Below are 27935 nucleotides of genomic sequence, written 5' to 3' on the forward strand. Positions count from 1 at the left end.
TTCTCAACTTCTAATACAAAATAAAATAAACAATTCAACTTTTTTCAAATTTCAAAACAAAAATAATATTAAAAAATATATTTTAACAATATTTTATTCAACTTTTTAACTTTAATCTCATCTCATCTCTGAAAACAAACGGGCCCTTAATCACTTATTATGGAGCCAGTAACTTATAATTTCAAGGCCTACAGAGATACTCAGGACAAAGGTAAGCATCCAGGCTTTGGGACATCTTAACTGCAAAGTCCACATAATTCTTTTGATTTTGTGAATCGAGCACCATTTGTTGGAGTTTGTCTCTGTGATTGTGTAGCAATCATGGCATGTGAATCAAGGGAAATGCTAACAACATTTGTTAAGGATCTTTGACTTTCTTCTTGTAATAATAAAGATAAAACTTTATTCATGGAGGGCAATGGAGACTGAAGAAGTTACTAGCTTCGCATCATTGAATATGAATCCTGCAGACCGATCAAAAATTTCATCACATAGTCAGATTGTTGTCTTTCTGCAAGATTCTTTAAGATGTCACATGAACATCTATCAAGAGTTCCACATCGACAGCTTGGAATAGGCCTATAACTGATGTACTCATTCCAAAGAGTTTTGAAATCACTAAAGTATTCAATGACAAATTTAGATCCTTGAGAAATAGAGCTAAGGGACTTCTCTAAGGAGAAAACTCGTGGACCATCACTTCGAAGATATCTGGTTTTAAGTTCTTGCCAAATATCAAGTGCAGTTGTGCAATAGAATTCATCAACCAAGATAAGACCAAATTGTTTGCTCTCAACCAAGCAACTCGAAGTCTAGGATTATCAAGACTGGGTTGAGTCAAGCTTCCATCAATAAAGGCAATCTTATTCTTCATAGTAAGGGCAATCTACAGAGATCTACTCCATGCAACATAATTCTCATAAATGAAAATTTCAGAAACTAGAAGAGTATCAGGATTATCAGATGGATGTAGATAGTAAGAACTTGAGGAATCATCAGAAGGATTCACTAGAGGAGGAGGAGAAGAACCATTAGAGGATTCTGCCATAGAAGCAGAAGAAAGAAAACAAAAGTTTTCAAAAAAAAAAAAATATCAAGAAGACAACGGAATGCTTATACACAATGATACCATGTAAAACTTTAGGACTTCGAACTAGAAACAGAGGAATTGGAAAAGAAAACTAAAAAGAAACTGTATACTTCTCATTATTATCAGAAAGACTTCATGTATTAAAAAGGCTATACAATGACTGTATTTATACACATAAAGACTAATGAATATTTGTACAATGGCTGCCACGTGCTTGTAACTAACTTAACTGACTATACAAATCAGACTCTTCATAACTGAATTAACTGTCAACTAGCTGTAGATGAATCCCTTTGCTTGGCTTCTCGAGATTTTAGACGTTCCAATCTCTCTATGTGACTTTGTATATTCCAACAATAATGTTCAGGATGGGGGGCATTTCAGTTGCCTTGTCAAATTCTAAAGTCCATTCCGCAGAGCCAACACCATCACGCACTTTGATAGCCTCAAGTTTCGACCTTAAAGCTCTTGTAAAACCTGAAAGCATCACCTTCAACCACATTGAAAGTGGTCGACATATCTTCATCATCTATGTCTTCGATTTTCACTTTCGCTGTCATGGGACTCCCTATATATCCCAAGTTCACCAAAACAAAAGCATTACCATTAACACTGCTCTGGACATAGAAAGTTGGACGAGAGAGAGATGCCACTCTCGAGTACAATGCAAAGTTATGATTCTTTGTAGAGCCCTGAAAGATGCAGTAGTGATTTAAAAATAATAGAAAGAATATTTAGCTCACCGAGGTCATATTTCCAATGTGTCAGAGAGTCAGCCCTGATCTCATCTGCATCTAGTAACTGAAAGCTCTTAAGTTGTTCGGGGAACATTTCAACCAAATGGTGCATATTGTTCCTGAAGAAGCCATAAAACTCCATGACAGGTGACTTTATCTCCACCTGTGCCTCGAGCCTGGCAATCTCAGCCATTACGACGACTTGCATGCAATATTGCTTGTGGTACTTAAACCGAGTCTGTAATGGCTTATATAGAGAACGATTTGCTTCAAAGTTTGCAGAATATTTTCAAGTGGGTGTCATGGTTTGTGACATGAGATACTTGGGGACCTTAATTTATTGTCTTTAATTTTTGTATCGGATCTGGAGTGTGTCACGTTCTCTAAGATACACATCTAGGCTTTGATTCATTCTATCACAAGTGAAAAATGAGAAGAATATTCAATATCTTATTCCCCAATGGAGTGGTGGGGTTCTTCTGGTTTCTTCAGAGAACTTCATAAATTGAGTTTTAACAAAGATATGATGTTCGTACAATATATGGTGCTCTCAGACTCTGAACTAACTAGTGGAGTGGGACCGGTTAACAAATATCCCAAACCATTAAACATTGAAAAAAAAAAAAAGTACACAGAAAATGTGATGCAGGGGATTTGGATTTTATGATACTGAATTGCCAGATTTTATGTTGAAAGCACTGGAATGTTTTGAGACGGTAAATTGGTGATTTCAAGAAAAAAAACGATTGATTTTAAGAAAGTAAACGGTTAACTTTTATAGATGATCTTGACTCCAATTATGGCGAGATGATTCTTATTTTGTTATGGATTTACCTTTAAGGGAATAATTAGGATTTTTTTTTTTTTTTTTTTTTGGGGACAAAATTCTCATAATTTCAGATTTTCAAGGCGAGCCACTTGAGTCTATTTTGTGGGTTTCAAAACCTTATTTTGAATTTTATGAATCGAACCTCTTTCAGAGTTATATGATTATATCTATGTTTTTATGCTTCTTTTCAATTTCAATATTATAATTTTTGTTAATTAACTAGCGGCCATAATAATTTTAATTTTATTCGACCTGAAAAGATAATGCGAGGGGTGTTAAGTTCCGATTTCCGAAGAAAACCCCCCCGGACAAGCTGGAAAAGGTCTTGAGGGGGAAATAGTCGAGAACAGAGTAGAGTGGGTAGGCTTATCTTTTACAGTCGGGTGGATGTGGCAAGAAAGAACCTTGTCATTGGGCTATAAGATAAGATATTAGCTTCCAATTGCTTGGGACAAAAAGGTTTTGGAAAAAGCTATAGTGGAGTCCGCCTCGGCATCTCTAACTCTCAGTACTTTGGTGCCTTTTCAATTGCTTGGGACAAGGAGTTTACAGAAAATGCAGTGGAATCTGATTCAACTGCCATTACATAGAAATTTTAGTACTAGGTTATCCTCAAGGTCGGTCTTTTAAACTGAGATCTCTAAGATCTGAACACAACAGGACTATGGAGTTCACTACCACGTAATTAGTCCTTGATTCTTCTCTGTCCACTGATGTGTCTTGTTTTTGTCAGTTGCCACTGATCCATGCCTATTTAGGGTGAGTTTGGATCACAAACTCATCTCAATTCATCATTACAATTTTTTCAAATCTCAATACAAAATATAATAAACAATTCAACTTTTCTAAATCTCAAAAAAATAATATTCTAACAATATTTTATCATCTCAACTTAACTCAACTTAACTCATTTCAATATCCAAACACACCCTTAGAGTATTAGTAGTGGACTCAACAAACTTATATTTTGGTTAAATTTTAATTAGATTGCATAAAAACTCACTATAATTGACTCAATAAAGGTACAGTACTTTTAACTTTGATAATTTTCACTAGCCAAATTTGTTGAGTCTAAGTTACCGGCCAAATATTATTTTAACATAAAAAATTTCATTTTTCACGTGCTATTCGTTTCGCGCAAGCTCACAATTCCAGGAAATTCCTCTTCGTCTCAAAAGCACAAAGTGCACAAATCCCAAACTCAACCACAAAAGGCGGTCAGTCTCCATCAGTCATCGTTTCAATGACGTGGCATCATCTTTGATATGAACCCATGAGAATGGAATCATTTGAATCCACAATCAATTTGAAAACTCACATAAAAAAGCTAAAATGAAGCCAATGGAAAATTTAAACCCGTTGAAGAACTTGTTTCAAGAATCTAGATTATATGTAAATCTATAACCGTTGAAAAATCTATCTCAATAACCTAAATTATAAGGAAGAACGGCACAAATGTTGTAATTTGCCTTTGATAAGTTTAAAAGTTCATTAAAAAACAAGAGGAGATAAATTCAACTTATAATGAATAAATTCATCAAATTTTATAAAACTAATGAACAGTGTCACAGCTACAGAAACTTATATATATTACTTCCCCTAAACAAAATAAACCCTAGGCCAAAATAAGGCCCCCTTGTTCCCAAAATACTTTTGGGCGAAATTCAAGGTTGACTTTAACTTAGCTTTTACGCACTGTTGTTCAAAAGAATTTAAAAATTTGAGAGGATTGTTTGTCATTTATAAAGTTTGCACATAATAGAACCATGCATACAACTACTTCATATTCTTCTTTTGAAATTGTTTATAGTTTTAATCCGCTTACTCCTTTAGATTTGATGCTATTATCTGTTGATGGCAGGAGTAGCTTAGATGGACAAAAGAATGCGGAGTTAGTGAAGTCACTTCATGAGAGGGTATGACTTCAAATTGACTAAAAGAATTAGAGGTTTGCTTCTCAAACTAATAAAGGATGAAGTCGTATCATCTTTGAACCAGGAGATTGGGTTCGGTTTCACATGTGTAAAGAAAGATTCTCAACACATAGACAGACTAAGTTGCATCCTCGAGAAGATTGACCGTTCCAAATTCTTGAAAAAATTAATGACAATCCATATAAAGTGGATTAGTGTAAGATACAAAAAAGGGAGGAAACAAAAGAGAAAAAAAATTGTATAGAGGCATGGGATTAGAGGTTGCACTGAAAAGAAGATCCATGTGAACTATGACGACATTTATTTTCTTTTATTTGTAATTTTTAGAACTTAGCATGATTGGCAAGTGATCGACGTATTACTTGTGGGGTTAGTGACACAAACTAATTTCGCTTTTGAATAACATGAAGGCCCATGTTGGTGTCGTTGGGAAAGAAGAACATGGGCAATGTAAATCGATCGTCATAGGTAATTCAGCATTGCTTGATGCATGCATGCGCTGGATTATATATTTTTGAAAGAGATGAACCCACCTGGCCTGTATGTAGCCAGCTCGTTTCGGATACTGGCATTATCATTGGCTGCATAGATAGCTATTCGGGAAGCAGCTTGGCCTTTTTTTGGATGGCTTCTTGGTGGGTTTTAATTCCTTTTACCCCTGCAGATGTTTGTACTCAAGTACGGCTAAATATTTCAAGCAACGAAGAATTACGCTTAACAAGAACAACCCAGTGAGTAGTTTTGGGAGGTTTAAGCCGCTGACATAGAGTAATCGTATAATCTTGTGAACCACCCATCAATTGCCTCTAATCTAATGCATCAGATACAAGTATATTCTCGGGAAAAGAGAGACACAGAGAGAGAGGTTCGGCAGAAGATAACTTTGAGCTGAAGGTACCCGGAGCAGGATAAGGTTTGAAAGCGCATGGGCTAAGGCTTGAAAGCACATGGGCTAAGGCAGGACCCAATCTCGACTAAGCATGGGCTTAGCTTTAGCCTAAGCTCAAGCTCTATGGATGTCAATCAACCCAATGATCCAGTAGACCTTTAATTGGATCAAAAAAGAAAAGCCCCTAAAAATCACCCAATCTGAGTTCTTTTCTTGGGTCCGTTTCTTTCCTTCCGCAAACAACTCGATAATTACATTTTTCAGGGGAAAAAACAACGTTTATTTATTTATTTTGATTTAGGGAGAGAGGTTTCGAACTCCAGAACTTCTTCTTTTGGAGGATTACGACAATCGTGTGGCCTTTAGCAAAGCAACGTTTATTTGATTCGGCAATGATGTAATTTATGATTTTAAAAAATATTAGTCGAATTAATCATTCCGAAAAAAGCTTTTGAGGAACCTTGAATCATCATTAAATTGATAAACCATTTTTAACACATTTTAGTTTTTAGTTTTAGTTTTGTTTTGGTGTGTTTCTGACATCGAAAAGAGTGGGAGCCAGGTAAGCCATGCTGCAGACCCCAAAAGGAACCCATTTTTTTATAGCTTTGTCCCAACAGACAGACAGACAGGTACTCTACTAACAGAACATGTGTTCGCCGACGTGTTAAAATGTGAGTGATACACCGACACAAATCCAATCGATATTCTCAAGGACTATGGAAATCCAAAACCAAAAATGTTTGGGGTGCGAAGTGTCTCGACGCTATTCCCCAAAGAACTTGTTAATGATGATCAATGGGTGCCGTCCAAAACCAATTGTCTCCCTCCTTCCAATATTCTACAACTAATTGGCACGTCTCTGATCTGGAACTATGTAGAAGCCTAGCTAACGTGGTTGCAGAAGATAAGGTTTGTTTAAAATGAAAGGGGCGTGCATTACCATGAAATATACAAAAAGCTTTTTGAATATCCACCATCATCATCATATAAAAAATCTTCATCATGAGATGGGAAAGTCGTCTTGGGTGTATAAAAAAATTTCTCATACTTGTTGTTGTGGCGAGCAGCGAGCGATACACATGCTTAAAATTATGTACTTCAATTGACTTAATTCCGCCTGTTGGACCCCATGAGAGCGGTAAACCAAGTGGTCAAGAATTAATAAGCCAAAAAAGGAAAACATTGTTTACCACAAACCCAAAAGCAAGCAATGATCGATGTAGCAACTTATAAGGTAGCCATCCGAAGAGCAAGTGGTGGCTCAAGTCATGTTAGTGTCATGTTCCATTAATGGCCCATCTAGTGCCTTTTCCCTCACCCATCTCCCAAATACACCACAAAAATAAAAATAAAAATTCTTGTATAAATTTAAGGAATTTATGAAGTGGAAAAGAGTGTGACATGTGTCTTGTTTAATTTATTATTTTATTTAATACTGCATTAAATATTTATACGAAAAATAATAATAATATACAACCCACTTTATATGTCACATGAGTTTCTCCCACTTGAAGTCTTCAAACTCGAACTAGAACTTGAGAGGTCCTTGATTCAGCGTTGGAATGGAATATTTTTCCCTCTAAACCCTACTTGTGGTCACTTCTCTCTCCCTGTAAATCCCAATTCGATATTCCATTGCTACTTCTAATTAATTCCGTGCCCTCAGTTTGACATATGCATCGACTGATCGATCAACTGCGTCATCAAAGTGTAAGTGTAACATAGTAAACGTAAACGTTTTCCCGCTATCATGAGATAATAAAAGCCATTGCAAATGGCCATGTCTCGTGTTATCATTGGTCGCTAATTCTAATTCAAAATTATTGCAGGAAGGAATACCATAGATATTAGGTAGATCGAACACGATCCAGTACTAACCATGCACTCATTGGCACATTGATTCTGTTTATTGTATTCACGATTAACTGTCATGTAGAAATGAATGACAGGAAATTTAAGTAGAGGGGCCCCAAAATCCCACTAAGTTAGAAACCGACGTTAGTGGGGGCGACGAAGGGGCCTATGATTCGGCGACCGCCCCAATCAAGTAGCCATTGATCCAAGCATGCTCATATCATATAGACTGCATGGTCCTTGGCCACACTGCCTTATCCCTTTAAAGAAAAATAGGGTCGATAAAAGTGTCTGACAATATTATCGGCCTGATCTGCCTTCTTAAAAAAAAAAAAAAAAAAAAAAAAGAGGATAACGGTACATATTCTGCCGACCTCTGGCTTTCTCTTCTCCTCTCATCCCTTGCTCCCTCATGTCCATTTTCACTTCCACCACTTCAATCTTTTCCCTTTCTTTTTTCCTGTTACAGTACCTTGTATTGGATAAGTAATAATGTGGCATAAATTTCTAGATTTATTTTATTGTAAAGTTGATGTATAGAGTACAACATTCACGACATTTAAATGATAAGAATTAATTTATAAAATTTAAATTTTAAAATTTATTTATTAAATCAAATTATATCATATAAATAATTTATTAAATATACTCTAGATGCCGACATGAAAATAAAATATTTCAAATTTCTAATTAAAATTATAATAACAGACTTTGTTCACATTGGTCCAAACAGAGTCCACATAATAGGTCCCACAAAGAAAGGAAATGCCAACATAAAATGGCGAAAATATATTAATACAAATGATTCAAATGACTGCAATTTAGTTTGGTGAAAAAGTGGGAGAAGAGATTACTTCACTGTGACCTCATACTGCATCACCCAGTGTTTTGACTTTTGTTGGACTTTTCTTTGTTTCAGATATTGCCTTTGTGCCCATGCCGCTCTGCACCTGTACCAACTCATATGGCCATGTGGGGCCTTCTCTCGAATGGTTTCAGCATTTTTCTTCCCCCCGCGTTCTGTTTCTACACCTTTGTCGGCGAGTGGACTCAAAAGGCTCCTACTTTGCGTTTGTTACGTGGGGACCCGCGTTTTGCTCTTTATGAATTCAAAGTCATCGGTAACCCCACGCGCTATGTTACATCTGCATGATGCGTCACGCCCACTGTCTATTTGGAAAATAATAAAATCATTTCAATTTCTTATTCAAATTCAGAGTCTCAAAAGCCTTATGACACGTATAACAGTAGTCTTATGACACGTATAACAGTAGTCTTATGACACGTATAACAGTAGTGCGCAAATGTTATGTAATTTGTTTTTTAAAAAAATAAAATATATTATTAAAAAATTAATTTTTTTTTCATCTAAATTTTATATTTATTATTATTATTTTTTAAAATGAATTACACAATGTTTATATAGTCTACAGCTGTAAATATAATTTATCTTGAAAAAATAGTATTAAATAAAATTCACTTTATATATTTATATTTTTCTAAGGTTTAAACAATAAAAATGAAAAGACCATATGATTAATATGTTGGACCATGACTTCCATAGATTATAATTTTAATAATAAAAAGCATTGTAACTGAGTATGTAATTACTCTCAAACAATATATATAGTTTTGAGATCATGCTGAATCTCACGAGGATTTTGCGGTCAAGTCGTATGATCTATAATCGAATCTGCGTTTGATTTTTTCGAATACGAATGTTGCTGTGAAAGTTACAGTACCGAGGCAACAAAAGTGATGAACCGGTTCTGGACTTTGCTCTTACAAAAACTGTGCGCCCTCCGACCACAATAATGCCGGCCGGAAATGTCAATAATAAACTCTCTCTCTCTCTGAGTTTCCAAATCCAACCAAAGACAGAACAATTTTTCGACAGACATTTCACTGACTGAAAATTTAGAAATTAAGGTTGTTAATATTCATAATATATACAGATGTTCGTGGAAGGGAAATTAATGGGACTGTGTATGGGGGGAGGGGTGGTGTTAGTGGGGCTTGATTAAAAAGATGCTCCAAGTCATTGCAATGATATCACGAGTGGTTTCTTTTGCCATTTTCATTACTTTGTCATTCAGCTGATTATAGGAGTAAAGGACCCACCAAATAATGATGATGTTGATATATATATATATATATATATATGCAAACTTATTTTAAGAGAAATTAAATATGATATAATAGGATGGATATTCATTCATATCCATAATATCATAGTGGAATATGGGTTTGATTTATCGATCATTCCTTCGGAGCATGAGCATCCTCATTAGTTTAGTCAAATGAGAAGGTTGGTTAAAATTTACATAATTAATATAAAAAACATCTACATTGAATTGGGCAAATCTAAAATAATTTAGATTTGTGTTACAGTGATTGATCAAAGATGGAGAACTACAATTGATTTACCTAACATTAAAATACTAATTTTTCACTCCAAGCAAACTTTAAAATATTAGTTTTTCACTCAAAGCAAACATTCAAATATTAATTTCTCACTACAAGCAAAAATATTATTTGATTTGTAATTAAGAAATTTAGATAGAAATTTAGATAAGTTTAATTAAATATTTTTTGTTATTAGCATTAAATGACTTTTGAAAATATGATTTTTTAATATTAATTTAATTAGAATATAATTATTATTAACATTTAATTGGTAGAGCTACAAAATGTGATAAAAATAAATTAAATAAAAAAATTTATTAAATTAATAATATTTTATTATTATATAGAGAGTGAATAGATAATCCAATGTGGGGATTGCATTTAAATGAATTAGGCAAATATAAAAATATGTGATATTGGCTAAATTTTGAAGATAATTTGGTCAAGCCAATGAGGATGCTCTTAGAATTATATATATATATATATATATTTATATACACATACACTAGGAAACAGTCCCGAGTGCGTTAGTCTCGTGGTACACCTGACATAATGATTTAAATAAAAATAAAAAAAAGTGAAAAAGTCAATAGCTTATTTGCCTGGAAAAAGAAAATACAAGGTTAAATAAAGTCAAAAAATCAAGATTAAAAAAAAATCTAAATTTCAACAAAGTATGAGCATTGGTCTGCATCCATGCTGGATTATCTATTTACTCTTTATATAATAATAAAATATTATTAATTTTTATTTTAAAAAAATTAAAATAAAAAGAAAGGAAAATGAGTACACTGTCAGAACAAAAATGATATAAAAAAGAAACGTCAATTCATATGCACCGCGGGGCTATTAAGGGTTTTTGGTAAAACATGATCCTTCATTAAATTTTACAAGAGAGTTACACGTCAAATGGTCAAGAGTCTTAATGACCTTTTGGTAAAATAAGATCCTTCATTAAATTCTACAATAGAGTTACACGTCAAATATTCAAGAGTTTTAAAAACTTTTTAGTAAAACAATACTTAATGGAAAAATAAGAAAAGTTAACGAAAAAAATAAAAAAAATTCCTATTCACAATTAGATAGTCACTTATTATAATAGAGTAGATATATATATATATATATATATATATACTTATCAATCATATTAATTATAGTCTAATATGGTAATATTTCTATATCTCTTTTCAAGAGGTTGTTCAAACTCCACCCATTTTGGATTTGGAACTGATGAGGTATGAATGACTCTTCCATAAATTTAAAAATAATTAAAATAAGAAAGAATAAAGATGAGTTTATATGCATTAAGATAATCGTGGCTAATTCAATAAATGTATAATCATCTTTTACACTATGAAATACATATATAAATAAGTTTTGAAAAGTTTTATTTTTCATTTCAAAATTTGTCATAATTAATTAATAAATAGTTCATGATATATGAAATAATTAAAAATGGGTATCAACAAGGATAATCGTTAGTTTTCTCTTGTTGATTGATTGGGGTACGAAATGGTTAAAAAGATCCACATGCTATTATATTGGAAGTAAAGTGATCAATTAAAGGATATATATATATATATATAATAAGATGATTGTTTTTGCTAAAAATTGCTAATTCCGAAGAGCCACGTACGATCGAGGAGTCATGTGAACGCAATGGTACTATAAGTCAGAAAGATTCACCACGAGATAATGGGTGGCACAAAAAATGAATTCAAACTCAGTGCTGCCCGTCTATATTCTGAATTCTTACACACCTCTTTCCTCAAAATAATGATGTATTCACATGAATAATTCCGCGGAGTCATGCAAATGAAGTGAGACGTACACCACAAGTTTTCAACCATTATTTTAGGGATTCCGATTCCTTAGGTACGTATCAGACTCCTTGGGAATACATGTGTATATATTGCACAAATTTCTTGATTCTGTTGAACAACAAAATTCAAATAGTCATTTTCTTGTAAATATCTTAAACTCAATTGTTAAAGTTTATAGTGAGTTTATCTAAGATGCAATCATGTGATACGATCTTTTATCATGCAATCTTTCACATAATTGACCTTTGACTTACTCTTGCTTATACTATATTATATGTTAACATTGTGTTTCATATGTCTTTGGACCAAGTTTCAATAACTCAAGTATTCAAATATGGGGCTACAAAAATGAAGTAGAAAACAGTTAGGAGAGAACGGCTTTGGAGTTGGGGAGTCTCCGATGCTAAAGTTATTAAAGTGTTTTGGAAGTTTGGAGGTTTTCTTGTATATGAAAGTTGCTATTTATACCGGGAGTCTGAGAGGGGACATATTGTGTATGCCCCCATGGAGTCCGTATACTTTCTAATACTCTTTTTGTTAGAGTTCTTTAATGCGGTATGCCTTTGTGACGATGTCATTAATGTGGCATGTAGCTCGAGTAGTGATGTCATTCATGCGGCGCGTTTTCCTGATTTGCTTTACTTTGCTGGTGTATTTGGTAGTCCATTGATGTTTCCATGTTAGAAGATCAAAAGGTTATCTATCTTTCATATTCTGCCAAAAAGGTTTTCTATCTTTCATATTCTGCCATGTACAAATCTCCATGAGCGGAGTGTGGCCGAGTGACGTCAGACCTATCCATCCCATCAACCATAACTGTTTAATTTTCTTTGTAGATAACTTACTTTAAAGGCAGGCTTAGACCCTGGAGCTGGGTATCGAGTCGAAGCCTAGTGGGCTTGTGAAGTGGGGAGAAATCAATCTCCTTACAATATACATACATATATATATAATATATAGATATATATATATATATATATAGCTGACTTGGTTTTTAAAATTGTTATATTTCTCTTAAGTCTAAATTAAGAATATTTGTCTATTCGTTCAACTATATATTGTTTTAATGCTCTTTAAAATTAGTGGGTTCGAAATCTCTTCTTCCGTGGATTTTAATATTAGAAGTTTTAATCTACTATGTTAAATTATTATTATTATTATTATTATTATATATACACGTGCGTGCGTGGTTGAATAATAAATAAAAGATTATTCATTTTTTAAAAGAAAAAAGGAGTTAGTGTAAAAATACACTCTCATTTAATTGCAAGATGAGATCAATTTATAAATCTAATGATGTTGGTAATAACCTGGGCAAGCTACCAATTATGATTAGACACCTCAAGTTGGATCTAGAAATACTAACTAGCTAGGTGACCTGATCAGTGGACAAGAAAAGTATATAGATGCATGTGATCTAAAATAAACACAATGATTTCACGTGATTTAGAGAAGAATCATGCCTATCATGTACTCTACCGTTCGCCTTCTTTTTTTTTTTTCCTTTGAATATATGATCAATACAATAAAATTACTAATTTTTATTGATGAAAATTTTCACATAAGAGCATGAGTTTAGAGAGAGATCTAATTATTTATTTTTTCTCTTTTACAAAGCGTTAATCAACATTAATCATCAAGTCATTCAACCTGTTTAATTTTAGTAAGGGTCATCCATATTCCTAATTTACAGAATTACTTTGTTTACATGATGATGATCACGTGGCCGGGTATTGTAAAAGTGAATATTTTACATGCGATCGAAATTTTAAGTTAAGTTTTTACCGAGTCAAGATTGACGTACAGTATTAATTATTATTATCAAGTCAACATGTAGTTTATCTTTTTTTAAAAAAAAAAAAAAAAACCTTATGTAGAAATGGTAGCATCATGCAGTAGTACTCCTCGATCTCATATATATATATAAATATATATATATATATATAATTAATAACTCTCCATGTACTGTCATTGCCTAATTAATTTTAAGTATTAATTTTAGTTATCGGCATTAATGGCTTCTAGCTAATGGCTCTCGGGTTAAACGGGCATATATCTCGCGCGTCTGATCTTGTCATGAATTTAGTTTAGTAGGCTGGTTGGTCAAACCAACACATGACGCCATATCAAAATTCAATATTAATTTTTTCCAATTAATCTCATTGAATTTTTCACAGTCAACATTATTTTAACGAAGCCACGCATTGTATATATGTACGACCTTAAACTACAAGCTAGGGTACGTACTTCATTTTGACCAAACTTGGTGTACGTACGCTGGCGGAACTTGCTTTGTATTTTCCGATCCATTGGAACATGAAAGTCTGCCCTTGAAATTCATGTATTTATCTTTTCGAAGCGTGAAATTAGAGTACGTACGTATTATTTGGTAGGTTGGCGAATCATCAGTTGTAACTTTCAAACTTTCATCGAAACATGAGTTGAGCTTCTTATAATTATAATTAATATTCTTCCAAAAAATAATAATATTGATGGATGATCTCGAGTTGTACTTGACATGATCTTCGTGCGTGCATGGACCGGAAGCAAGTATAATTATTAATTACAGCTTCCCAGGATTATAAATATAAGATCAAATTTCAGCATTGATATATATATATATATATATATATATATATAATACACTGATCATCGGATATATCTTAATTTGAGTATACTCAAATACATATTTTTTTAACCGATTTAATTATATATAATGAATGTACAACTTCTCATGACCTTTTTTGGAATTTATACTTAATTTCAAGATTCAGGGAAATTGCATGCATGCATGCGCGCTAGCTAATTGGTTAATTGCATTCATGATCTCATCACGTCTTTATAAATTATGACTATATATCCCAACGAAATAATTCAAGCACAAGCCTAGATCATGAATTGAATGGTTCGTACGTAGAAAATTTAATCAAGATCAGTGTACCTGCGAAATGATAGGCTAATTCCAAGAAGGTGGACCAGTAATTTAGTTCCTTAATTTGTGTATATATATATATATATGTGCGCGCGCGCGCGAGAACAACCCATTAAGCTCAAATCACCGAATTACAAGCACATTCATCATATATGTATAAATAGGAGCGGAACTAAGATTTGGTGGGTGGGAGAGCGATCAGCAAAATATATCGTATGTAGAGTTGAATAGTAACCAACATTTAAAGCAACAAAATGTGTCACCAACCTTTAATATTAACTATATAAGGTAGTTATCTAGGGACAACTAAATTATTCAAGCCGTCAATCTGAACCTCTCACTTGAATTTTATCATACTTAATTGAACGATAAAAATTAAGATAAAAATAATTATGTGAGACTTGTTGAAACGAACGATAAAAATTAGTTATGTGGTTTTATCTTTGCCTTCACTCCTAATTGTTAATTCGGTGGTAGTGCATATGTACTTACTAATAAAACTAATCTAAATTAATAAATTAGCTAGTGGAAGACTTAAAAATAAAAGTGTAAATAAATAGGAAAAATGAGAATGTAGATTTACCAAATAGCTTATAAAAAGAGATCAAGATATTTTCTTACCTCTTATGAGATATGTAAAAAAACGAGAATGTGAGATTTTATTAATGACAAAAAATAATGTGAGTATGAAAAATTGTTAAAAAATTAAAGAAACCTAGACAACTAAGTACTAAATAAGATTTTTGAAAATGTTTTGGGGGAAATAAATTATCTTTATATTAGTATAACTTTAAAAAACCATATACTAAAACAAGTTTTTAAAATTTTTTGCGGGCTATTAGTATCAATGCGTAGGTCCGCCCTGGCTTATATATAAATACACACACATGCATACACGTGTGTGTGCGTGCGTATTTGCTTGGTATATATATAACAAGCTAGCTTAATGTGTGAGCCCTGCATGCCAAGCAAACCATTGACTTAGTTGCATGCATACATACATACATTCATATATACAAATATACATGATTATATATATATATATATATATCTTTCTTATACTTAAAAGTACTTATAATATGAACAGTAATGAATAGTAATAGTAAACAGTAATGAATAGTTTTCGTGCATGTGAATGCTACTGTATTTCTCTATGAGCTGAGAATGAGTTCGTGCGTATGAAATTGTGAATGCCAGTGTGCGACAGAGAGGGAAGGGAGGTTCGTGGTGGCTGGGTCTGTGAGAGGTGGTCGCCGGTGTGAGGTGGTGGAGGTGCGGTGGTTTGGATGGCTGCGTACGGCGGCGCAACTAGACAGAAATGGGTGAAACCCATTTTAAGTTGGGTTACCGCATGGGAGAGAGAGGTCTGCGCGTGTGAGAGATCGGTAGTAGCTGGGTTGGTCGTTGGCGTGAAGGGGACTCCCCAGTTGTGGCGATGAGGCTGGGTGGCCGCGTACGGCAGCGCAACTAGAGAGAAATGAGAAAAACTCATTTCGGTTGGGTTACCACAGGGGAGAGAGAGGGCTGCGCGTGGGAGAGATCGGTAGTGGCTGAGTTGGTCGCCGGCGTGAGGGGGACTCTCTGATGGTGGTGGTGGGCTTGCCAGCGCACGACGGCGCTGGGCTGGGCTGAAAGAGGATGGGGCGTGGGGGAAGAATCGGGCCAGAGGAGAGAGAAAGAAAGTGAGGAAAATAAATAAAATCACTATAATATTTATTACTATTATATATAAATAAAAAATAAAATCATTATAATATTTATCACTATTATATATAAAAATGAAATAAAATCATTAAAATATTTATCACTATTATGTAAAAAGTAGATTATTTAAAATGGATATCAAATATACCAAATGTTTTTAAAGATATTGTGCAGATTTTACACACTCTAAAACTATATAAATAATTTCTCTTATTAAAATTTATATATAAATAATTTCTCTTATTAAAACATTGATTTAAACAAATTTAAAATTTAAATAATTAAAATATATATAACATATCATACATAAACTATCAAATTTAACTTATAAAATACTAATATTTCATCATTAAATAAATGACGAAATTTTATTAAATATTTTTAAGAAATTAATCTCAACCCTTCCTTTTAAGTCCTTAGATTTGATCTAACAATAGAAATTTAAACACTGATTTAAACTAATTTAAAGTTTAAATAATTAATATATAAATAGAATATCATACATAAACTATCAAATTTAATTTATAAAATACTAATATTTCATCATTAAATAAATGATGAAATTTTATTAAATATTTTTGAAAAATTAAAACCATATAAATAATTAGAGTTTTAACATAATTTAAGTATGATAATATCCTTAATTAACTAAATAAATAGTATATCATACATAAACTATCAAATTTAATTTATAAAATACTAATCTTCCATCATTAAATAAATGATAAAATTTTACTAAATACTTTTAAGAAATTAAAACGATATAAATAATTATAGTTTTAACATAATTTAAATATGATAATATTATTAATTAACTAAATTAGGCAAACGTGCGTGGGGAATGAGAGAGAGGGAGAAAAGAAAAGTGTGGGAAAATGTTGGTTTTTGGATTTTAAATTCTAACCATTCATCTTGAATCTTCAGATTTAATATAACGGCAGAAGTTTAAATATTGATTTAAACTTACATAAAATAGATAATTAAAATATCAATATTATATCATACACTTAAAATTAACTTTAATTTATAAAATATTAATTTTTCATCATTAAATAAAAGATAAAGTTTTACTAAACATTTTTAAGAGAATAATATTATATCATACACTTAAAATTAACTTTAATTTATAAAATACTAATTTTTCATTATTAAATAAATGATGAAGTTTTATTGAACATTTTTTAAGAAAGAAAAACTATCTAATTAATTTAAATTTGTAATATAATTTAAATTTCATAATAAATGATGAACATAAATAAATAATAATTTCACTCTTATACATTAGACAATTTTAATATTTAAATTCACACTTTATTTTTTTCTTCAATTTAGTATATATATATATATATATATATATATATATGCATGCAGACTGCATGCAATTAATGATAATAAATATGGCATTAACTAATTAAGCATTATGATTTCTTAGATCTACAAGGATCAGTACTTGAATTGGAATGTTATTCACGTGTTTATTGTGTGTGTGTGTATATATATAATGGATGATCTGGTTTTGTGATCAAGATGATTTAAAACCAAAAAATTGTCAGAGAACAAGATAAAAGTTACAAACACGATATTGTTTTATTTCATTAATAGTTTCGTTTTACTTTAATGAAAAATCGGTACCAAAAAATTATTCTTATATTAATTCTCCGAAAGCTAGCAAAGGAAAGATCAAGCTAGCTAATTAATTTGTGATTCTTGCTAATTAAACCATTAAAGTAATTAATGCATATTTACGTAATAAAAAGTACTATGGACATGATGATATATACGATGATAATAAAGTTAATTAATAAGCTTTATGATTTCTTAGACAAGGAATATTTCATGAATTTGAATGTAATTCACGTTTTTATTGTATGTACGGATCTGTTTTCAGATCAACAAGATTGAAAAAAGTTGGCAGAGAACAAGATAAAAGTTAATACAAACATGATGATGCTATATATATAAATATATATATATATATATATTATTTTTTTATATTTTCTGAAAGCGAAGGAAAAATTAAGCAAGCTTAATTTGTGATTCTTGCCTGACAACTAAACCATTAAATTAATTGCATATATACGTATAAAAAAAAGACAAAAGTTCATAATTAATTAGTTATTATGACCTTAATTAATTAATTAAGCTTTATGATTTTTTTATACAAAAGGAATATTATTTGAGTTAATTGTAATGTTATGCACGTGTTTAATATTGTAATATTGATCTGTTTTCATCAGAAGATCAAGACTTTAAAAAGAAATTGTCAAGAGAACAAGTCATATATATAAGTTACGGACGGGCCGATGTTTTTATTTAATTAGCAGTTAATTAATATTAATTAATTTAGATTTTTGGTCAGACCCCTCGGTGCTTTCATTTTTGAGATCTAACCCCATTGCTGATTTCGTATTAATGGTCATGCATTTTGTTTTTTTGTTTTTCCGCGGCTCGGGGAATATAGCCAGATCAGAACCCTACCTTATATACATATATATAAATATATATATATATATATATTTATCCAATAGTCCAATCTATCTATATTTTATAAAAGTTGACCCCAAGCTTGTTTAACAAGAATCCGAACCAATTTGTCTATATCATTATCACCTAATTAAAAAATAATAATGATTAAAAAAAGTATCTTGATCAAGTTATTGACAAAAAACTTGATTAATTCAGCTTGCATGCAGTATTAATATTTAAACTCACAAATCTTGGTCTAAAAATATAGATTATTGATAAGATAGATTATATAGGTTACCGCTAGCTAGCTAGCTAGATTATATATAGCACATATATATTATTATAAAAAAATTATTTATTTGCGATTAGTTATTTTCAACAAAATGATTATTTTTAATTAAAATGAATTTATTTTTATCGTAAATAATTATTTTTGTTGCAAAAAAAATCATAAATATCAATTTTTTTTTTGTAATGTATAGGTCATGTGAAGTACTTAATTTTATGTTCAAACATGCAGCATTCGTATATATAAGCTACAAGTTACCTGAATTAAAAAAAAAAAAAAAAGGCTACAAGTTACGACCTATTTATAAGTTGAAAGAGTCGCAATTCAATAAAAGCGGCAAAAGATTAAATAAACATATCTTTGTGTATTTTGTTTGAAGATTACAGTGTGTTCACAAAAAGTCATCTCCGAAAACATGAATAAACAAACTGATCAGTAGTACTCTCACTGTCACGTCTTGAGGGAGACTTAGGGCTCGTTTGTTTCAGAGATGAGTTGAGATTAAAGTTAAAAAGTTGAATAAAATATTATTAGAATATATTTTTTAATATTATTGTTATTTTGAAATTTGAAAAAGTTGAATTGTTTATTTTATTTTGTGTGGGGATTTGAAAAAATTATAATGATGAAGTGAGATGAGATGAGATGTTTTTGGAAAACAAACAAGACCTTAGTAGCCTATATTGACTACTCAATAATATAATTAAAGTCACATTAAAATTATTATAAATTAAAAGTAAATTTCTCATTTCCAAACATGCAATATGAATGAGATCTTGTACATCATTTATTTTGATTATTATTAGTTAGAATCACTATAAAAAAAATAAATATTTATGACAAATTATTTACGATAAAAATATATTTATTTTGATAAGAAATAATTATTTTTATTAAAAATAACTTGTCATGAATAAATAATTTTATTGTAAAGAATAAAATATCGCATTCACTCGCAAATTTCTACGAAGAACTTGAGAATTTTTTATGCACATGTATGCATCAGCTAGCCAGCTAGCCAGCAATGGACGTGGGAAAACTGGAATGCTAGACAATGATTTTGGAAATTTGCTAACTAGAATTATATGTTTTGGTATACGTATTGCAAAAAAATAATAATAATAAAGAAAAAAAAAAAGATGTCAACCATAAATAAGCTTTCGACTTTTCCTAAAAATAAGTCTTTTAACTTTAGATCGTTCATCTCACAAAATATACAGGAGATCGAAATGCTTGCTAGCTAGCCTTCATCCAAAAAACTATTTAATTATTGACTTTATTGTCGGTCATGACCTTTAGGTGTAATATTGCATGCATGGCAATTAAATTCAACTCGTGAGGGTTGTCTGGGGATATAATTTTTAATTATACTTATATCCCAATTAACCCGGTTTATATAATAAGAAGAATAATTCTAGAAAATAAGAAAAAAAAAAATCCAACTGACGTCAATTTAATTTCTTGATCCCTGCAGACTGGGTCTAGTAAATTATCTGTGGGCGAGAATATTGAACTTTACGTAAATGTTGTTTGGATAGACGAAACACATGCATTATCGGAATCAAAGGGAAATTATTAGAGCAATTTTAAACATGAATGGCCTGGAATTGGCAAATTAGTAGTTTTAACTTGTCATGACTACTCGACCCAAAGGAAAATAAATGTTTATTTTACGTAATTCCCTTCGAAATTATGAAATTAATTAAATTGCTAATTCAGAAGATGGGTTTTTTCAGGATCATGATATAATATAATTCATTGCTAATAATCAAGTTACAAATAAAGCGCACAAGAAGATTCTCAAGTACTACTCACAATAGGCTATATGTATGCCCAAGATTCTTGATCCAAAACCATTATCGGGCAGTGAAGAGAAGGATCAACAATCTGCTTTTTGTCACCATTATCATTAATCAACAAATCCCAACGACTGAGGTCATAATCCCACAATCCCATGCTGTTGCTCATGTAGTCACAAGGCCACTCAAAATCCGGGAACTGCAAGTCTTGCAAGAAGTTGGAGGAATTTGAACTAGAAGAAGAGGATGATGAGGAGGAAGAACTTAATGAAGAATCTGCACATGCGACTAGTATCTCATGAGGTTCCATTAATGGAACTTCATCAGTGCAGAAGCTATTATTCATGAGCTCCATTGGGTCACATGTGCTTGTCATGCTTTTGCCGCCTTCCTCCCTGGCTTCAGTAATGGAGGATGAGTACTCCAATGATGTCTCGGGTTCCTTGTTTTGATCAAAGTCTGGTGTAGTATCACTATCAGTTAGAGAAGGAATTTGTTTCTGTTTTTGCTCTTGTTCTTGCTGGGATTTATCATTTGCTGTAGAGATTGGTCTGTGGGTGATTGGATCAATACCCATCTTTTTTAGTTTTTTCTTGATGTGGGTGTTCCAGTGATTCTTGATCTCATTATCAGTTCTTCCAGGGAGATGAGAAGCAATCTTAGACCATCTGCAAAATGTGAAAGCTTCTTAAACTTCATTATGACAGTAACTACTAAAAAACTGCTGTCTTTTGGAATTACTCAAAAGGAGGACCGACATTATGTATGGGCCATGGCCACTAGAAAGGTGCATGTAAGATGACAAGATTGCCCCTTCGTTTATCTATTCACTACTAATAGCTAGTCAAATCAATATACTTCATTGAATACTAGGGAAAAAAAAAAATCAATTACTTACATTTAGAAACAAAGAAATTTAAATCATGTATGTGGGACTCGGTCTGAAAAACCCTTCTCAAGTCTTCTTCCCGAGGGATCATGCAACGGGATTTGGTCTTCCATTATTGATAAATAAAAAAATACCATTAACATTTGATAGGTACAAAAATTAATAGAGATTGCACAAAGTTAACTCTGTCACTCCCACAAGATAGTGATTGAAAGCCATTATAAACTTTAGTGTTTCTTTCAAGCTAGCATTTGCAGAGATGAAGCAATTATTAATGCAGAAGGCTACTTCACAAGTTAAGCACTAAAAGCAACTTGACTTCAGAATAATCCATGAGCCAAGACACAGGAAATGAAGAAGAGGTGGTTTTGGAGCTACTGGAAAAGGATTAAAGAACGAACCTGTTGCCAAGTTGAGCATGGAGCTCAATGACCATTTGCTCTTCATATTCCGATAAAAGACCTCTCTTCAAATCTGGCCTAAGATAGTTTGTCCATCTCAGTCTGCAACTTTTGCCACACCTTAACAATCCTGCAGTCAGACCCACCATAATCATAATCAAGAAAGTGAATTTTTTCTGTATTCTTTTCTGCATTCAAATGTTTACTTATGAAAAATCAGAAACATTTTGGTAGTCAGCTTTTCTGGTTCATTCCTCTCTAAGTTGTAAAGACAACCCACAGCAGAACATAGAGAGCAAAACAAACTTAAAACCAGCTTGCTTTCCTTACATTCTGTAGGATAAGACACCATCAGAAAGTGCGGAAAAACATTTGAACACGAAGTTTAGAATGATCAATAACTAAAAGAGAAAGGAATGAAAAATAAATTCAAATTCATCAAAGCGTGTTTTCCTTTCATTTCTGTAAGGCAAAATCAGAGTCCATTTTTAAGATGACGAGCATCCTCACACATGACACATATATTGATCTGAAAGACCCAAGACTAAAATTTTCAAAGCCTTTAAAATTCGCAAAACGAGAGGAGACGACCACCCTTCCCTCCAAATTCAAAATAAAACACCAATAGTAAAAATTCTGCTAAAGATCTCTGTTCCTCTCTGTATGAGAACGTAGATTAGGTAAGGCAAATGGAGGGAGACCTGCAAGCTTAGGAACAGCTCTCCAACAACATTGGCCATTGGTGAGAATAAAGTTAATAAGCTTCTTGTCCTCCTCAGCTGTCCAAGGACCCTTCTTTAACCCAATTTTGTCACAGCATGGTTGCCTCCCCATCCTCACCCAACCAAACTTCAGAAACCCACAAATCCAGATATGCTTTTTCTCTAAGATAGGCTGAGATCAGAGAGAGAGAGAGAGAGAGAGAGGGAGGGAAAGAGGAGACGGAGTTAAAAGAAATACAGATAACAGGGGGTAGTGTATTGCACATCTACCTACATATATATATATATATAGGAAGCACCTCCATGGACTTGGCCATAGTTTTATTATAATTATTATTAATTTGTTATCTGTATCAGTAAATGTAATATCTATCTAATGTTTTAGTACTACTCTTCTCCGACTGTGTCCACGTGTTGAGGAGGGACGCAACGCGTGCCACACGTGCGACGTCTTCATCTGAAAGCGCCACCTCATCCACCCACCTTTGCTTGAGTTTGAAGCCTGAGATGATCCCATCTTCTCAGGTCACATACAGCAGCTAGCTAGCTAGCTAGCTAGCTAAGGGAAACTACGAGTAAAACCACATCAAAAAGACTACGAACAAAGTAATGTCTTTTTTTCTTTTTTTTTTTTTTTTGCCGAATAACAAAGTATGTTTCAGTCTATATCATGTATTCGGAATACTTTAAGAAAGGAGAAAAATGGTTGTCAGGTCATACTAATTGCAACTTAAATTTGATGAATACACTTCAAGAATACCCTAATACTTCAAGATTACAGTTGTCTTGTTCTTCATTATCATGTATTTATGTATGTATGTATGTATGTATGTATCCATTACAATTAATGGAAAATTAACAAAGAAAAGCAAGCAATTACAACTGATCTGGCCTTGATCAATTGTTTTGCTGCTATAGATAGATATACACGAGATAAGAAAAGGGAAAAACGAGGTGAAATTGTAATCAAGTTTGGGGGATTAATATTCAAACGTAGTAATGGATGGAATCAACAAAGGTTAGTCAACAATATTATAGTAGTACTGCATTAACATATGATCCCGCTGGACATCATGATAATAAAGAACAAGACAACTGTAATCTTCCAATTCAATATCCAAATCGATGCTTTTGATTTGCCAGCACTCAATCTATGGGAACATCCATCTTATGACATACCAAAAAAAACAGGGGGTACCCGTAAAAGCATCAATAGACGACGTCTGTGCTTATTATTTTAGTATTTTACGCCTAATTACTGTCCGGCACTCTTTATTTCCAAGCAAAATTGTCCAGTTTTTACTCCTCTTTGCGTTTAAACGAAAACACACATACTTTCTTACCTCCCCATGAAGGAAGAAGGGGGAGAAAAGTATAATATCTTTTTCCAGGGTGGAAATTTTTCTACAGCAGACTATTGTTGTTGAGATCAGTAGAAATGCAGTCTACAGATGTAATATCATTCTGCTGTTTCTTCTCGATAACTCATAAGAAGATCAGTTACGGCATCATTAATAAAAAGCGTAATAAATATATGGTATGATTTCCAATTAGTTGTATTAAATGGTTTGGTTTCTACGTGAAAAGTCAAGTGGACGTGGAAGAACTGGGACTGCATAATCCTCCAGCACGATTAAGAACTAGACTGCTAATTTCAAATCACTGATCTTCGACAAAACGAAGTACAAAATGAGTCATAAAAATGTAAACAAGAAAGCTACTTTAATTCTAGTAATAAGTCATCACGAACATGGCAAAGCTCGATCGACAATATATGCTTGTTCAAGTTCACCAAAATTATTGATCATGAACTTAAAAGGCTAGCTAGCTCATGTAATGAGTTGACTTGACTAGTTTGTAGCCTTAGATCTTCTCGAAGATGCATATATACATATATAACCCATATATGAATGAATAGTATTTAATTTAAACAAATCATCTCTGGCATTAATATATCTAATTTCTAAACATCCATATATAGAATTCTAACGTAACCTTTGTAATGGCTGAAGCTTCGAGACAATTACTGAAAGTCAGCTTTACAAAAATGTCATACAAAAACAAACAAAGCAGCCAAAAGAATTGTGATCATCTCGTCAGCTTTAAGAATTTGGGGTTTGATATAGAAACTCGATTCAGCCTTAAATCGAGGGCCACTTGACAGACCCTATTAAAAAAATACACTATTCTTGTGTCGCTTTTTTTCTTTCCAAATAATCTTACAGACCCTCGATTGGTAATTAGAACTCACGGTAAATGTTTACGAACAGGTCTAGAGCCAAGGAGTAATTAGTAGATAACATAAAATTAAAAACAAAAACAAAACAAAATTAGGCAAATTAGAAGCTTCTTATTAGTACTTCACATCCACTTACCCCCAAAAAATAATGATAATAATAATAATAATTATTCATCGCGAAGACATGCAGCTAGGATGTAAAAGTGTGGCTCAGATCGACGTGATTTTTGGTGTCACTGCAACTTGTTGCATGCGACGCGGAGAAAGAACTTTCCCTAGCCAGCTAGCTAGCTTTCTTTTGAGGCAAAATAAAGATTTGACCACCTTCTATATATATATATATATATATACATATATATATATATGTTTATGTATTATCACGAGTCACGCACAAAGAAGGAAAAAAAAAAAAAAACTCATGCATGCATGAGTCTTCATGATCGATCATCTATTTTTGGATTTTCTTTGAATTTAATTCATTTTCAAGCTTATAACGCGTAATTAATTGAATATGCATGGTCTTTGGTCTTTGTCAATGAAGAGATCTGTCTTCTTCTTCTGGTTTTTCTTTGAATTTGATTTTCTTTCGACATATATATGTCCAGTACTACTACTACTGGACAAGAACTAGCTAACGCGTATACTCATGATCTGTATATATATATGCTTCTTATAGTAAACGAAGACCCACCTTGATTCCTGATAGTGTTTCCTTTATTTTTGTTTTTCTTTGAACAACTGCTTTGGAATAATTGAATTTTTTTTTCTGAATTAATTACGCATTTATGAGGTCATTCCAACGTGTGCATGTCGACAGGCGGATTCTAGGTTCTAACTTTCTAGTACTGGTGGATATAGTGGCCTATGATTGAGTTTTGGAAAATTTGATTAGCTCGAAATCAGTGACTTATAATGAGTAAAGAAAGCATATGATTGCTTGGTTTCTAGGTTCAAACATAGGTTGTCTCCAAGGAAATTTAGTGCAAATCCAAAATCGCGGGTCGGCCACGTACAATATTCACGGCTGTAAATTTTATGTTCACACCAATGTGAACCGGCCGCATTGTAATACGTATATAAAATTTAGTAACAAAAGGTATGTTTTCAAGCCTAAATAAATATGGAAAAAGATTTATATAGTTTTAAAGTATACAAATTTCGAACATTAATTCCTGTGAATAAAATAGAAAAAATTTTAAATCTCTATAAAAAAAATCAACTTTTTCTTGATAGACCTTAGTACATGAGATTTCCATGCCTTAAGACTATTATATATAGCATGATTCATATAAATATATAGTATATAGTTTCTCGCAATTTTACCCGGTAAGTTTTGGTTGTGAGCATATTATTCATATTCTCTTCAAAATCAGGGTTGCCTAATTTTGGACACTAAAGTTGTACTTGGAATAGTTAGGTTCTAGTTCTTTTACATGACCTTAGTTTTGATATCATTTTGGTTATGAGAAATAATATTTACAATCCGCGCGCAAGTGCCATGCAAATGTTTTGAAAAAAATTATTAAATACTTGATTCACATGAAAAAAAAAAATTTAATAATAGATCACACTATTTTTCAAAACGATTATGATGTGCTTGTACTCTCTATGTCGATTGTATATAGCATTACTCGTTTATTATTCCAAATTCTTATTTGTAAGAGGTATTTCCTCTGGAAAAAAATAGAAAGATCAAGATGGGTTTTGCTCGGTTCAAACTTGGCTTATTTAATTTATTGAACCTAAAAAATAAATTTATTGTTGAATAATCATTTATCAGAGAGATATATAGTAACAAATTAAACGCGTTATTCTAGAACTATACTCAAGTTACTCGTCAGTTAGTGAACCAATAGGGCTTATTAAAGCCATCTATACTCTGTCCGGTACAGCCTAAACAGAGTGAGCTTCAGCACGTTTGACTACTCAATCCTCTTACAATTATATCATTAATTACGTGCAGGAAAGATAATCCTACAAATTGCATGCATATTCACACGACTTTAGTCTGTGGTTTGAAACCTTAAAAGAACAGTTGGCTGCGAAATCATTTTGGGAGAAAAATCTTTCATAAAATCAATTAATACAGGTCATGTACGTGTGTGTATATATAGATGGTACATTGCTCTTAATTGTCAACAGACAAACTCACATTAATGATTGATAAAAAAAACTTCTTCCCTTTCATGCATGGTTTGATCACCTTTAAGCTTAAAAGGCTTTAATTTCGTTCTTTTCACTTTGAATGATCAGTATATATGACATTCATTTTATTATAAATTAACAATATACGAATCAAGAGCTATCTACATTTTATCAAGTAATCTAATGTTTCATGAAAGAACAAAGTATGTCAAAGTTGATTGTCATTTCACCAAGGATATGTTGCTAAGTATATATTGTAATAAAGGGACACTCATAGTGGACACTCATTCCCTTCTCTTGAAATTTATGAAGTGATTTAATAACCATTTCATAAGTCTTGATAGTTGGTCCTTAATGGTCAGCTGAGAGTTAGAATTAGACGGGCTATTTACATAGTTTCTCCCCTCCCCCCTTTGAATGATGAATTGGTGGCATATATAGAAAATCTCTTTCAAATGGTTCTCTCTAATCTCTGCTTTTATGCTGTGGAATGTGTGAATGTTGTTCTGGCTTTCTACCATGTAGCACACTCCACCATCGATAAGGAGGATTTTAGATGAACAATGATAATGATAAAAATTCGTGGAACAATTGCACGGATTCTTGTACTTGTGTGAAATGTAAGGGCCGCAACTTGGACCCCTTCAACAAGTTATGAAGTGTGTATTAATGCACGCGGTGTGTCACAAAGTCGTTAGCCAAATTGGCCATGTACGAGTGATATTGGGGTCAGTCTTCATCAACCAATAATTATTGAGTTTGAATACTGTACTATGGATTATAT

The 27935-nt window shown here is 32.3% G+C and overlaps 2 protein-coding genes across 2 annotated transcripts; both read right to left on the minus strand.

The window, feature by feature from the left end:
* Positions 1 to 1536: 1536 nt before the first annotated feature.
* Positions 1537 to 2020, minus strand: LOC108983959 (MLP-like protein 34). Its single transcript, XM_018955758.1, has 2 exons — positions 1834 to 2020; positions 1537 to 1658 (listed from the first exon to the last, which is right to left on the minus strand). Exons 1-2 carry the CDS (start codon positions 2018 to 2020, stop codon positions 1537 to 1539), a joined length of 309 nt encoding a protein of 102 aa, XP_018811303.1.
* Positions 2021 to 20697: 18677 nt separating this feature from the next.
* LOC108983958 (transcription factor MYB20-like) lies at positions 20698 to 23022 on the minus strand. Its single transcript, XM_018955757.2, has 3 exons — positions 22747 to 23022; positions 22046 to 22175; positions 20698 to 21423 (listed from the first exon to the last, which is right to left on the minus strand). Exons 1-3 carry the CDS (start codon positions 22877 to 22879, stop codon positions 20778 to 20780), a joined length of 909 nt encoding a protein of 302 aa, XP_018811302.1. The 5' UTR covers positions 22880 to 23022; the 3' UTR covers positions 20698 to 20777.
* Between the last annotated feature and the right edge of the window lie 4913 nt (positions 23023 to 27935).

The sequence above is a fragment of the Juglans regia genome, chromosome 10 (genome assembly GCF_001411555.2).
Source record: "Juglans regia cultivar Chandler chromosome 10, Walnut 2.0, whole genome shotgun sequence".
NCBI classification, from domain to species: Eukaryota; Viridiplantae; Streptophyta; class Magnoliopsida; order Fagales; family Juglandaceae; genus Juglans; species Juglans regia.